The sequence below is a fragment of the Primulina eburnea genome, chromosome 18, assembly GCF_022965805.1.
Source record: "Primulina eburnea isolate SZY01 chromosome 18, ASM2296580v1, whole genome shotgun sequence".
NCBI classification, from domain to species: domain Eukaryota; kingdom Viridiplantae; phylum Streptophyta; class Magnoliopsida; order Lamiales; family Gesneriaceae; genus Primulina; species Primulina eburnea.
Window position 1 is genome coordinate 4413489 of NC_133118.1, and position 15475 is coordinate 4428963.

Sequence of the window (15475 nt, forward strand, 5' to 3'; positions counted from 1 at the left end):
TAATACTGGAAAAATATGGAACCGAAAAGATATAGAAGAAATTGATGATATATTTTCTTATAATGTGGCAATCGACATCATAAATGATAATGAAGATCATGAACCAAAATCTTTTGGTGAATGTAAAAATCGGCAGGATTGGATAAAATGGAAAGAAGCCATCCAGGTTGAATTGGATTCGCTAAATAAACGTAATGTTTTTGGACCTATAGTCCTTACACCTGAAGGTGTAAAACCTGTTGGATACAAATGGGTTTTTATTCGAAAGCGAAATGAGAAAAATGAAATAGTAAGATATAAAGCTCGACTTGTTGCACAAGGTTTTTCTCAAAGACCTGGAATTGACTATGAAGAAACGTATTCTCCCGTGATGGATGCAATTACGTTTCGGTATTTGATTAGCTTGGCGGTATCTGAAAATTTAGAAATGCGTCTTATGGATGTTGTTACAGCTTACTTATATGGATCACTTGATAGTAATATATATATATACGAAATTCCCTGAAGGATTTAAGATGTCCTGAAGCACAAAGTTCAAAACCCAGAGAATGTTATTCTGTAAAATTACAAAGATCATTATATGGGTTAAAGCAATCCGGTCGAATGTGGTATAATCGACTAAGTGATCACTTGATGAAAAAAGATATGTAAATAATTCAATATGCCCTTGTGTTTTTATTAAGAAAACAACATCCGGATGCGTAATTATTGCTGTATATGTTGATGATTTAAACATCATTGGAACGAATAAGGAAATTCAAGAAGTTGTGTCATACTTGAAAGGAAGAATTTGAAATGAAGGATATTGGAAAAACCAAGTATTGTTTGGGTTTACAAATTGAACAAAAAGAATGTGAAATGTTTGTTCACCAGACAAATTATACAGAAAAGATCCTTAAACGTTTTAATATGGATAAATCAAATCCTTTAAGTACTCCAATGGTTGTTAGATCATTAAACATAGAAAAGGATAAATTCCGACCATGTGAAGAAGATGAAGATATTCTTGGTCCAGAAGTACCATATCTAAGTGCTATCGGTGCCCTTATGTATCTTACAAATTGTACAAGGCCTGATATATCTTTTGCCGTAAATTTGTTGGCAAGATTTAGCACATATCCAACAAAGAGACACTGGAACAGAATTAAACATATATTCCGTTATCTACGAGGAACGACAGACTTGAGACTTTTGTATTCAAAAGATGCTAATCCAAGTATAATTGGTTATGCCGATGCTGGATACTTATCTGATCCACACAAGGCACGTTCCCAAACGGGATATATTTTTACTCGTAGAGGCACTGCAATTTCTTGAAACAAACGCTCGTAACAACTTAATCAAATCATGCCGAGATTATTGCACTACATGAAGCAAGTCGTGAATGTGTGTGGTTAAAATCAATGACCCAACATATTCAAATCTCATGCGGATTATCATTCGACGAGAAGCCTGTGATACTATATGAAGATAATGCTGCATGTGTTGCTCAAATGAAAGAGGGATACATAAAAAGCGACAGAACTAAACATATTCCTCCTAAGTTCTTCGCATTCACCAAGGAGCTAGAGAAGAATAAATGTATTGATGTTCGTCACATTCAATCAAGTGAAAACTCATCAGATCTCTTCACAAAGGACACTTCCTACGACAATATTCAGAAAGCACATATATAATATTGGGATGCGCAATCTACGAAATTTGTGAAGAATTGTTCATGTCAACATCAGGGGAGAGTTTACGTGACTGCACTCTTTTTCCCTTACTATGATTTTTATCTCAATGGGATTTTCTTAGTAAGGTTTTAACGAGGCAGTATAAAAATACGTAATGAAGACAATCATTATGATCATCATCACAAGGGGGAGTGTTGAAAATTAATTAATATTTAAAATATGTGTATTGATTATTTGAATGTTGAAAATAAGAGTTGTAAATATTGAAAATTAGTGTGTGATGATGTAGGTAATGATGTATTTTATTTTTGGATTATTTGTAAAGATTTCCTATAAATAGATCTCTCATTTGTGAAGAAAATCACAATTGAGTAGAGAGAAAAATATTATAAAGTGTGTAGTTTAGTAAATTTTGAGAGTTTGAGATTTTTACTTTTTACCATAAATTTTTACTTTTTCACAACAAAAACTAAGTTTATAATATCGTCAGATATTGAATTATAAAAAAATTACATATATTCTAGATTTTAAATCAAAGATATGTTTAGATGTTTTTTGGTAAAAATTTGTGTGAGACGATTTTATTAGTTGTATTTTGTAGATAGATTTTTTATTTGAGTAATCCATGAAAATATTACTTTTTATACTTATAATATTATTTTTATTGTGAATATCAATAGCGTTAACTCGTTTAATACTTAAAATTCGTGAAATTATTATACAAAAGACATTTTTTTAAAAAAAAAATAAAAAATTGCCCGTTGTTTTATTTTATGATATTTTATTCTTGGAGAGAACATAGGGATATGATTCTATCCACCATTTCCGATAATCATCAATGACCAGAAAATTAAAAATAAAAATAAAAAAATTTGGGCAAAGAAAAGTTATTTTGTTTCTCTTTTTGTCCTCCGAGATCCCAATCAGACTGCCCCCATTTCAAGATCACTTCTTTACGGAGGAAATTTGCGATTTCATCTCTATATGTGAAAAAACCTATTTCTTGTTCCTGATTTGAACCCTAATTGTGGCCCCTTTTAGGGTATTTAATTCTTCGAGGTATAGGGTTTCGTTCCAACTGTCGGGATTTGATGAAAAACTCGAGTTTCTGGATCCATGGAGGGTCAATTGTTCGAGTTGGGTACCATGATTGGTAGCTGAAGCTCGGATTTGGGAACTCTTTGTCGTCGAATTTTGTGGTTCCCAATTTCAAGTGGTTCGATGTTCCCTTCCAAAAATCTGGTGATTTGAGTCTCATTACCCCCATTAGTCCTTCCAAAAATCTGGTGATTTGAGGCTCATTAGCCCCCATTCGTGACGCTAAATCGAAGCAGAAAGTTGATAGAGGCGGAATTATGACGAGTCGAGGGAGCAGATCGGAGAAGGTGAGGAGGATATTCCTGCAGTTTGATACGAACGGGGATGGTGGTCTGAACCGGGAAGAAATGGCAGCTCTGGTGGTGGCCGTAAACCCTAGGGTTAAATTCAGTGAGGAGCAGATCAATGCGATTCTGGATGAGGTTTTTCGAACCTATGGAGAATTCATTGATGGCGAAAAGGGTCTCACCTTTGATGGCCTCCTTCGGACATATGATGATGGAGCTGGTGATGTGGACCGGGATTTCGATGCCCTTGGCCTTGACCTTATTAAACCTTTGGAGGACAAGAATGGGGTTTCGCAAGCATCCGAAGAGGTGGCTTCGTCATCCTCAATCGTGGATGATCGTGTCATGGAGCCACACAAGAAACAGCGCACGGAAGCGTGGGCTGCGTCCCCGAATCATGGCATTGTGTTCGATGTTACATGGAAGCTTGTTGATGATCTTGAGATATTGATCAAAAGGTTGAAAACCAAACAGTTGAAGGATGGGAAGATAAAGAATGATAATTCTGATGTTTTCTCTGATGCAGGCTGGTCAAGGGAGCTCGGCCCTTCCAGTGAAATTTCAGATAAGAGGATTAGCTGGGATGAGTCTGGTAGTGATTATAGGGCTTTTGTGAAGGATTTGGGAGTTTTGAGGTCGAGGGCTGATAGGGCGCCCTCAAGACCCGAAGCTTTTGATGGGCAAATGGCTATCGGACGTGTGCTATACGAACATTGTTTGTTTAAGGAAGCTTTGGTAAGCTTTAAGAGGGCGTGTGAATTGATGCCTGGTGATGTGAAGCCGCATTTTAGAGCAGGTAATTGTTTATATGTTCTTGGGAGGTATGATGAGGCCAAAGCAGAGTTTCTTCTTGCATTGGATGCGGCAGAGGCTGGTGGGAATCAATGGGCGTATTTATTGCCTCAGATTCATGTTAATTTGGGGATTGCTCTTGAAGGCGAAGGAATGGTTCTGGGTGCTTGTGAGCATTATAGAGAAGCTGCTATTCTTTGTCCAACTCATTTTCGGGCGCTGAAGCTTTTGGGAAGTGCACTTTTTGGTGTAGGGGAGTACAAGGCCGCTGTTAAGGCCTTAGAGGAAGCTATTTACATGAAGAACGATTATGCTGATGCACATTGTGATTTGGCTTCTGCTTTACATGCTGTAGGTGATGATGATAATGCAATAAAAGAATTCCAAAAGGCAATTGATTTAAAGCCTGGCCATGTTGATGCTCTGTATAATTTAGGTGGCCTCTACATGGACATGGGTAGGTATCAGAGGGCATCCGAGATGTATACTCGGGTTTTGGGTGTGTGGCCAAACCATTGGAGGGCACAGCTAAATAAGGCAGTCTCTTTGTTAGGTGCTGGAGAAACGGAGGAAGCGAAGAAAGCATTGAAAGAAGCTTTGAAAATGACCAACAGAGTTGAACTGCATGATGCCGTATCTCATTTAAAGCAACTACAGAAGAAGAGGTTGAGGGGGAATGGTAATGGCGAGGCTGCCTTCATTACGGTGGAACCTTCAAAATTTAAGACCGTGGGTGAGAAAACCACATTGAGGCCAGAATTAGCTATTGCCCTTGATATTAGAGCCTTCCAGAGGGTAACACGGTTGAATCGTTGTGATGTCGAACTTATAAAGAAGGAAATGAGTGAAGGTGATGTCCCAGTGTCCTATTCTGGCAGAGGTATACCTGAAAAATCAATACGCAAGGCTTCATTGGAAGTGATTCTTCACAAGTTACTTAGTTTCTTAAAGCCGGAAACTTTAGTAGGAGCTATCAAAGCGATAAATCAAAAGATCCTCTGTGTTTTGGATGAATCAGAGTCGGGTCGGGTGGATTTGGGCATGCTTTTTTGCAGTTATTGCTCCCCTTTGCAGCGGATCCCCTGACAAGCGGAAACGAATTGCTTATGAGTCACTTTTGTGGCAACCCGTGAATGAAGGCAACACGCAGATAAAGAAATCAGATGCCCAAAGATACATCAAGCTACTGAGAGCCATCTACATTCCTTCCCATGGGTTAAGTGAAATACTTGAAATCCATGGAGAAACGGACGACTCCATGGTTTCTTTGACCGAATTTGTCGCCATGTTTGATGATCAAGAATGGGGGTTTAGTATCCTGTCTACTCTAGTAAAGCTTGAAAACGGTGATAGGAATCGCCATGGGAGCCATGTTTGTGCAACTTGCAAATATCCCCTTATTGGTTCCCGATTCAAGGAGGTGAAACATCAATTTAGCTTGTGCGCTCAGTGTTACTCTGAAGGAAAAGTGCCATCTACTTGCAAGCAGGAAGAGTACAAATTTAAAGAATATGCAAACGAATCCGAAGCGGTTAAAGATAAATGCTTGTGGTTTGGCTCTAAAGGTTCCTCAGCTAGGGGCTCTTAGCAATGTCCAGAACAAGTTTCTTTCTTTTTGTATGATAAATGTATGCGTAAACTTTTTGTTCATTTATTTTTTAAATATTTGACTTGTGAAATGTTTTTAGATGGTTTTGCGTGCATTTTGTGGTAAAATTCTTTGGAGTGATGACCCTTTGACCATTTCTTTCCTATTTTGGAGTTTCTTGGGATTTCAAATTTCACCTTGTTCTTGTATTTGGATTGCGAGTCTCTGTTTCATCAATGTAGATTTATCTGGATTGCGATTCTGTTTCATCAATGTAGATTTTGTGTTCATTTGTCGAGTTTTTTGTGTGCTGATACCCCGGGAGGTTCCTGTCATGGGTATTAGATGATCTTGGGTTATGGATCAGTTTACGAGAAGTTTTGGTTCAATCCGATAATAGTCGAGCAAATGAATGCCCGAGACATCATCTCCTCGGGCTTCCAGACAAGTTATCGGATGAGATGGCTTTCTACCCTGATTATCTCGATAAGAGCATTTCACTCGAATGTACAAGTATGTGATACTTTATCCTGATAATCATTATTTACAGAATCACATGGATTTGATAAGACGAATGAGCCAGTTTGGCTTGTCAGATAAACAGAGTATGGGCAATCATCTTGCCATAATTAGTAAGTGAACACTGAAAATAAGGTCATCAACTTTCTTTCTATAAATATCAGGTTTATTTAAAAATTAAAGGATTTATTCACATATATCTTGTCTATATCATTTATTCTGTAAAATATATACAATTTATACAACATATCTCTTTGCTACATTGTTTTTTCTCATTCACCTGCTGACTTTAGTCCTGGAGTGGCCACACCGGACATCTCTCTGGCGTCTATTCACGTGGTTTATATTTGTGTTTGCAGGACAACGCCAGTTTTTATCGATAAAAAAACTTTTGGTTTGGACGCGTCTCGATGTTCTCTCATCCCTCGTCATTTTCATAAACTCACCAAGTGAAATTGTGCACGCATATCATACTCATTTCTACCCGGTCACATCACGTGCTAATTGCAATCTTGGATTGGTAAATGCAACAATCAACCTGTTGATATTTGATGTTCTGCTATCGTGGTCGTGGCCCGAATTTCTTCAGTTCCAGTTAACGATGGTGAAGGAACTGGAGGTCCATTAAATGTTGATATTTTTGGATAAACTAAGATAATTATTTTAGAAAAAGGGTATATATAAAAATGTATAATAAATATTTATGAATTTATTTTGGGATTTATGTTATCACAAAAATTCATGTGAGACGGTTTCACACATCAATTTTGTGAAACAATTATTTTATTTGGATCGTTCATGAAAAAAATATTATTTTTTAAGTCAAATATGGATAGATAGATTCATTTCATAAATAAAGATCCAAGAAATCGTCTCATAATAAACTTTCTTTTATGTTATTGAACTATGAAGCATATATTGTTATAATCGATGTAAATATAAGCAGAGAGCAAAACTTGATAAAAAAATAATGTAGAAATAAATTTCGCGGCCTAAACGTTTTTTCTATTTTCTTTCAACTTAGTTTCGATTTTTTAAAATGTTTTCCATTAAAAATTATCCAAAAAAAGATTCCACATATTTAGGGTCGTACCTCCTTTGCAGCGAGAGAGGCCATCGTCTCAGGGCCCAGCCCTCACAAGGGGTAAAAAAAATCATTGGCCTCATGTTGTTGAGGCATGCACCTAAATAATATGTACATTGGAAATTTTTTAAAAAAAATAGACATTGACCTATTGAAAACATGATTAAATATGATGATTGTGTTCATTGAGATTTAATCAAATTATGTAGAGTCCGAACAATAAAGCTACACGCCTCATTAATTAATTTTTTAAAAATTTTGTATGCATAAAATAGTAATGTTAGTCTAATATATTTATTATTTTATCTTGTGTCGATTCATGTGTTAAACTTTTATACTTTACTTGCCGATTATTTGGCCTCTTTTCTTGAATTTATGTATTTTAACCCATTTCAAAAAATAAAACACAAAAAATTGTGATGCTTACCTATTTTACACATCTTTATTTTCTATTTTCTTGAATATAATATTATATTTATTATTTAAAACAAATCATATATTTTTAAAATATTTATTATTTTGTTATTTTGATAGTTTATATTGATAAATTTCAATTTTAGCAACATATCTTACAATTTTTGTCAATTTCAATTTTTTCCAATAAAATTGTTCATATGACACTGCATTACATTAGAGTCATGTTGATGTTGTGGCGCACGAAGAAAAAAATCGCAAAGAGATAATATATAACTCGTAAATTATATTTTCCTTATATATATATTGTTCGGTTATTTTTAATTTACAAACTGAGCTTTACGGTTATTTATCACAACAAGATATTTTTTAACATATTACCTCAAGTTCTGTGAATCATAGGTACGGCTATGCACATATTCGGCTGGCGGTAATTTATTTTATGAGATATAGATGCCGAAACTCGCATTCTAGCATAGCATTTGTGTGGGGACCCGGACGCTAATCAAGTTCTTAATCGTCATTGGGACTAATTAATCAATTATAATAATCAGGGTCTAATTTTTTTTTTAAAATGCGGAAGGTAATGGAATCAAACTCCTATACATATCAGTATAAAAGTATAAATCTCATATATCATACAATAATTTACATCTCAGGTTCAACACCTAACTATCAAGTGTTTAAACACCTATCTCTAGTCCAAGTCCGGAATCACCACTCTAATCTCGATCTGTCTTCACCTCTGTGACCCTGTACATGTCCCACCTGTTGTCATGCACACATACAAACAAGACAACAGCCGGATAACTCCGGTGAGATATAAATATCCCAGTATAAACAATGTATTAAATACAATCATATAAAACATATATAAAAGCATAAACAAACATCAAAACATGTATCTAGTCTAACTACATGAATCAATGACTCGTGATCTAATCTTATCTTATCTCAAATCTAGGGATCCCAATCTAATTTAGACTCTGGCATTCTGTATCGAGTGTCTGAGATAGACGTCGATCTACATCTAAGGCTCTTTGATACATCGTAAGTCTAGAGTCTTATCGGTTCTGAGAAAGACTCGGCGGTTCTGCCCTAGCTAGGCTGATCTGCCCTAGACTCGGACTCTGACTCTGTTCTAAGTCAATCGATTAACATATCAATCTGATAATCTGCAAATATCAATGCAATAAAATAAAGTATGTGATTTAGGGAAACTCAAGTCAACCTAACTCGAGTTGTGCAATCCCGAATCAACATTTATTTATACCTTTCTTGCTGTCGATCTGATACAATCAAAGTCTTGATTCAAAGTCTGTCACTGTTCAATCTGGCAATGACAATATCAATATTCTGTATCAATATTCTAATCAAATCACAACATCTCTGTTTTATCAAATTCTGACAGTACAACAGTACAATCTTGCGATACTGGTAATACTATATCAGTCTATACCAATTCCAATAATTTACAATCAACCACTGTACAAATCTGATATCAATTCTAATCAATTTCATTCTGAAATTCATAACAATTCAATATTCAGTCTGTTTCTTAATCTGACTTCGATTCTACGCTGTCTAACATGTCAAGAACAACATATATGACGTGTATTCAATTCTAACAACATCATAATTCCAAAATATGTCAAAACGTAATAAAACTTACGTCCTGTAGTAGTCTGTGTTGCTATGAACACAGTACCGAAGTCGGATTTAAAATCTAACGGACGGATTGATCGTAAAATCGAATTTTGAAATCAAAAGCACTTTCCCCCGAAGCTTTCGTTTCCCTTCTTCTGAGGAACGATTTGCATGTATATATATATATATATATATATATATATATATATATATATAAACCAACGTACATGCAAAGGACGAGTGGCTCAATGTGCATACTGCACGTTCCGCGCATATGCGCGGCCTGCGCATATGCGCGCCCTATTCAGCGCATATGCGCGAGGCGTCTGCTCCAAATACCCCCCTCTCGGGTTGTCTCGCGCATGTGCGCGAGTTTAGGTCGCACATGTGCGCCAACCCTACTGGAACCCCCGCGCATGTGCGCGCATATAGTCGCGCATGTGCGACAATCCTTCTGTTCTCGCACATCAATTTTCACACGTGATCTCATTTCGTGTTTTGGTTAGCCCCTTCATAATCGTCTCGATTAAAAATCTATAATCGTAATTTAACACGACGTAAAATCTCGGGCATTACAATTTGTTTCCTAGTGAAACATTTCATGTTCCAAGATGATTGGTGTGCTTTTTTGGCCTATTTAGCCGAACAAGTCTCATTTATACGTGTAAAAATTTATTCATGTTTAAACGTAATAACATGATATTGAGTATGGAAAAATGAATTGAATATTATCTTCGGTTATTGAATATGAAAAACGCATTGAAGATATTTTGCATATCTTTTTGCTGTTTGAGAGTCTTCTAAGCACTCCAAACCTCACGATTGATAGTGTTGTGTAATTTTAGGTGTGTATGCTTAATACCTCAAACGTCACTATTTATAGAAAACTCATATCATCATCGAGTAAGTTTGAATTTAAACTATAATTTATGTGATGAGATATTTTGAATTTCAAAATATAATAACATTATTAGGATAATTATAATATGATCACAAAGATAATTTATTAAAATATAATTTTGCACATCTAAATATTTGCAAATAAATGAACAGTAGATAGCATAAAATTTGTGCATGATTAAATCTTTTAATTATCATCGTATGGGCCATTTAATAAGATAAGATTTTATAGCTTAATAAATCTTTTCCAATATTCTCCTACTTGGCCCATGTACATCTCATCATTACCAAATGAGTAAAAAAAATATACAAATTATGGAGATAAGTCTCCTAAATACGAGTTACAATGTATCATGTTTCTCGAACTGAAACAACTTAATGAATAAACCCTATTCTTATTCATGTTCAACTTTAGTGATTTTTCTCAAATCAATAAATGTGTACACAAATAACAAATATATGAAAAATATCAGAACATAGTTGTGTTAATAATTAAATTTGTTCTTATAAAAAAAATTACATAGAAGAACCAAGTCTCATATTTTTTAAACTATTCTTATACTTTTTCGGTTGCATGCGTTTAGTCAAAAATCATCAATTTAGTGCTAATGTGTTTGATAACCACTCTCTGATATGTAACATGTTCTCTTATGGTTAAATACTTAATGTCGATGTGTTTGTTTTGATTTCCACTTTTGTTATTCTTAGCCATAGAACAGCAGCTGAATTGTAACAAAACAATATCAATGGCCTAGAAATAGAACTCACGATTCTAAGCCTTGCAATGAACTTTTCATATAAAAACCATGTGAGGTTGCCTTAAAAAAATATACGAACTCAGCCTCCATAGAAGAAATAGCAGTCAGAGTCTGCTTTGTGCTTCTCTAAGATACAACTCCACTAGCTAGCAAGAAAATATATCCTGAAGTTGATTTCTTGAATCAATGCAGTCAGAGTTGTCTGAATCAGAGTAGACAACACTTCCAAATTCTCAGTTCGTCCGAACATAAGCATGAGTTCTTGGTCTCTTGAAGGTACATCAACACTTTCTTTGCAACTTCCTAGTGGTCCATATCGGGATTACTCTTATATCTCCTAGCATTCCAACTATACATGCAATAGTAGGTCTAGTGTAACATGAGCATACATCAAGCTTCCAACAACAGAAGCATAAGGAATGTTCTTCATTCGTTCCATTTCAAAGTCATTCTTTGGACATTTATCCAAATTGAATTTTTCGCCATTCAGTATTAGAGCAACACTTGGTGAACATAAGTCTCTGAGATAGTCCCAAGATCCCTCGAGATATATCTCTATGCACCTTGATGCCAATGACATAAGATACATCATCCATATCTTCGTTTCAAATTTTTTATATAAAAATTGTTTCAATTCATATAACAATCTCTTATCATCGGTTTCAAGTGGTATATCATCCACTTATATGATAAAAAAACAAATTTTAGTCACGTGGACCTTTTGTTACATATATTGATCCATTATGTTTATCTAATTAGATGAAAAGATAATACCGTGAAATTTTAGATATGACTCACGAGAGGCTGGTTTCAATCCGTATATGGATTTCTCTAGCTTGCACAGCAATTGCTCACCATTACTAGAGGAACATCCTTCTTATTGTTTCATATAAACCTTTTCATCTAGATCACCATTTATAAACGTTGTTTTCATATCCATTTATTGCAATGGGAGGTCAAAATGTGCAATTAATGTCATAATTATTCAAAGAGAATCTTTCTTAGACAAAGGTGAAAATGTCTACTTATAGTCGATTTATTCCCTTTAAATAAATCTCTTAGCAATGAGTCTTGCTTTATATCTTTCAATGTTAATGAGTTTTTCTTTGTTTTGAAAACTGTAACGCCCCAAACCTCACTACGTAATCATACAACATATGACGTCATATGCATAAAAATTTTCTTTTCAACGACGTAATAATATAATGCATATACGACAAAATAATGCAATCATCACACTATCTACATCAGTGCAGCAGAAACAGTATAATAAATACATACACACAACTCAAATAAGACAATAAACTATACTGTCTCTATCTACTATCAACTACATGATTGTTTGACTAGACAAACCTAGTCCTTCACCTCTATCATGTCTCACAGTATAGTCTTGTAACATGTCCAACAGAAACAGCCCCCAAAGACTGAGCATACACAACAATCATCATCGTAATACATAACAGTTATATTAAAAACATAAAATATAACTGAAATCATAACAGAAATACTCCATTTGTCGTTTCTAGACAATCAGTCATCAACAACCTCAACAACATCACACTGCAACAATAACATCGACGATACGTTGCACTCCAACTTCGGCGACAGCAATATCGTCGAACGAGCAACAACATCAACAATATGTCGCACCCCAACTCCGGAGACAGCAATATCGTTGAAAGAACAACATCAACATGACGTGTCCCAACAACGACAGCCAACAACATCAACAATAATAAACAACAGATATAATATCAAATCACCCAATTCCAGTGATTTATCATCGTTTAACGCAACAGTATTCATCAATACTAAACAATAACAACATATGCTCGTATGTCAACATGTATCTGATAATCAAGTATATATAAAATTTGGCTATTTCTTTGATCCCGATACTTGTAATGTATCTAAATAATTCAACAAAAATTATCAGATCATTGTCACAGTATCAACACAATCATAACAGCCTCAATATATAACATCAAATAGCCCAACAACAATTAATTCAACAAAATATAAAACTCGATTATAAATTCTTATCGTTCAACAATTTAATATTCTAGTGTATTTAATTCCTAATACTATCAACAAATACACCCCAAGTAACTAACTTCAAATAATAGACTATTTTACAACATCCGTCAAATTACGGAAACTTTATATCAACATGTAGCCTATATTTCGTAAACTCCGAATATATAATCAGAATTAATAACAACTGATAAACAACTCTCCAATCTCAATCCAACAATTAAAAATCTCTAATTATAATAAATTAAGAATAATTCAAAATAATACCACTATAAGCTTCTCTACTTCTTTAAAATCATATATTATTCAACAATCTTCAATTTTAATATGATTTTACAATTTATCATATTTATTCCAAAAATCGACGAATTTCAAACATCACCAAAACTATAAAATTTATAACTCGAATCGAAGGCATCGTATCAACGATCCCAAAACTGAAGTCGGTTCGTCGATTAAATAAATAGATAAGTAGCAAGATCGAAAAAAATCTGAAACCTATTTTCTCTCCTCTCCTGTGTTGTTCGTTTCTATAATCTGTCAGTTGAGTTTGGTGGAACTCTGAATTCCATCGACTCAAATCAAATTTAGTTTTTTTTTTAAAAAAAATATTATATTATATTAAATAATACTTAATATTAAATAATACTTAATATAATATAAATTATTTAAGATTTTCAGCGTCGATATATCCGTTTCGACCAGTCAAACGATCAAATTTTTCAAAACTCAAAACACGAACTTCTATATCTTTGAAGTTTTCTACGTTATATCCAAATTTCAAATCATTTGGACTCCATATGACCAAGATATGTCATATTTCATTCTTTAAAAATCATTAATTATTTAACAATTTCATATTACTAAATCAACAACTTGTGATATTTACTTCAGGCATTACAAAAACCCACTTACATCCAATGGTTCTCGCACCAGTAGGCAACTGAACATGATCTCATACTCGATTTAATGTTATCAAATTCATTTCTTCCATCATGGCATTGTACCATAAGAATTTATTTGTATATAAACTTAATAACATGATACTGAATGCGGATTAATGAATCGAATATTACCTCGAGCCATTGAACATGAAGAAAACCTTGAACACTTCTTGGATTTTTGTTGGTTGTTTGAGAGTTTTCTAAACACCCAAAACCTCACGGTTGATGGTGTAATGTAAATTTAAGTGTGTATGCTTAAGAAACCTAAACTTCACTATTGATAGAGAAATCGTATCATCATCAAGTAAATTAAAATTTTAGTTTATCACGAAGAGATATTTTGAATTTTAAAATATAATCAAAATTCATAGATTTCAAATTCATCTATTCTAAACTTTAAGGTCATTTGAGTGTTTCAGAATTCATGACATTAATAATCTCTTTGTACATCTCAAGATTCAATTCAAGAGACTTGTTTTATTTTGATATATTTAAAGTAAAATATTCAAAAAATTACTAAATTCTAAAGATTGATTAATAAATTAATTATGAAGAGAAAATTAAAAAATATTCCGTTGCCGGGACTTGAACCCGGGTCTCTCGGGTGAGAGCCGAGTATCCTAACCAACTAGACTACAACGGATTTGTTGGTGATGATCGAATATATATAAATTTATGCATATATTTATTTATATATTCGGTGGATAATAATGAATTATATTAACTTTATTTTAATTAATCTAGAATAGGTTTTGATTGTAAAAGTAGAATATTTCAACAATCTCAAATATATAAGTTTATTTATTTTTTCGAACATATTAATAAAATCATTGTAAAAAAAATAAATTTATTTTATCTCTATTTAATTCATTCAAAAAATAATTACAACTTTTTCGAAACTTAATTAATATAAATATAATAGTAAATTCAAGAAAAAAATACAATTATACGTAAAAAAATCGATTATATATTTGAGACAACGAAAAAAGAAAATAAGTCTATATAATTGATACGGGTATAATATATTTTATTAAAAATATAATAAATTTAGTTTCTGTATAACTATTGATTTGAAATACCTCGTCTCGATAACTGAAAAGCTTAAAAGTGACTGAAATCCATATATTTGAAAAATTCATCAATGTTGCCTTGCATTAGATGGATTTTAAATATAAAGATTTTAAATGTACTTTTATTATTTAAATAAATAATATCATAAATTTCAAATCTACTAAAGATGTGATGAATTTCAAATTCTTTCAATAAAGATGTTATTGAAATTCATTTTATTTTATTTATATTACTAACGTGTAAATAAATAAGATGATGATTTAAAATTCGATATACTGTATCAATGTAAACAATAGAATTATAATCAAAATACAAGAATTTCAAATACATCTATCCAAGCGCACCCTTATATAGTTACAGAAGATTCGAACCGGAGAGTTAGAATCGAATTCACCAAATCCTTCCATTCAAACGCAATTTTATATTTGTGTTGAATTTGGTATATTACTCTATCCAAATTCTTTACGAACGCGCTTGGATTTGATTTGAATGAGTGGATTTCACAGGAGAGTCCATAATTTGTGTATCAATGTTTTCATAATCGGATCGATAATCGAACCCATCAACCCTCGAAAAATGGTTCAAGAGGTTCGACAGTTCAAAATTTTTCTCTGAATTCTCTGTTTTAGCGGAACAAATATCAGGAGGAACCTGCTTTAT

General features: G+C 33.4%; 1 protein-coding gene and 1 non-coding gene across 2 annotated transcripts; one reads left to right on the forward strand and one right to left on the reverse strand.

Annotated features, from left to right (window-relative positions):
• The first annotated feature begins 2513 nt into the window (after window positions 1-2513).
• Window positions 2514-5736, forward strand: LOC140818965 (uncharacterized TPR repeat-containing protein At1g05150-like). The gene is given in 3 exon segments (XM_073178932.1): window positions 2514-2927; window positions 2973-4897; window positions 4899-5736. Coding segments are annotated over 2 exon segments (2409 nt in total). The 5' UTR covers window positions 2514-2927; window positions 2973-3031; the 3' UTR covers window positions 5442-5736.
• An 8578-nt stretch (window positions 5737-14314) lies between these two features.
• TRNAE-CUC (transfer RNA glutamic acid (anticodon CUC)) lies at window positions 14315-14387 on the reverse strand. Its single transcript has one exon. It is a non-coding gene; the product is annotated as a tRNA-Glu (tRNA).
• Window positions 14388-15475: the final 1088 nt, after the last annotated feature.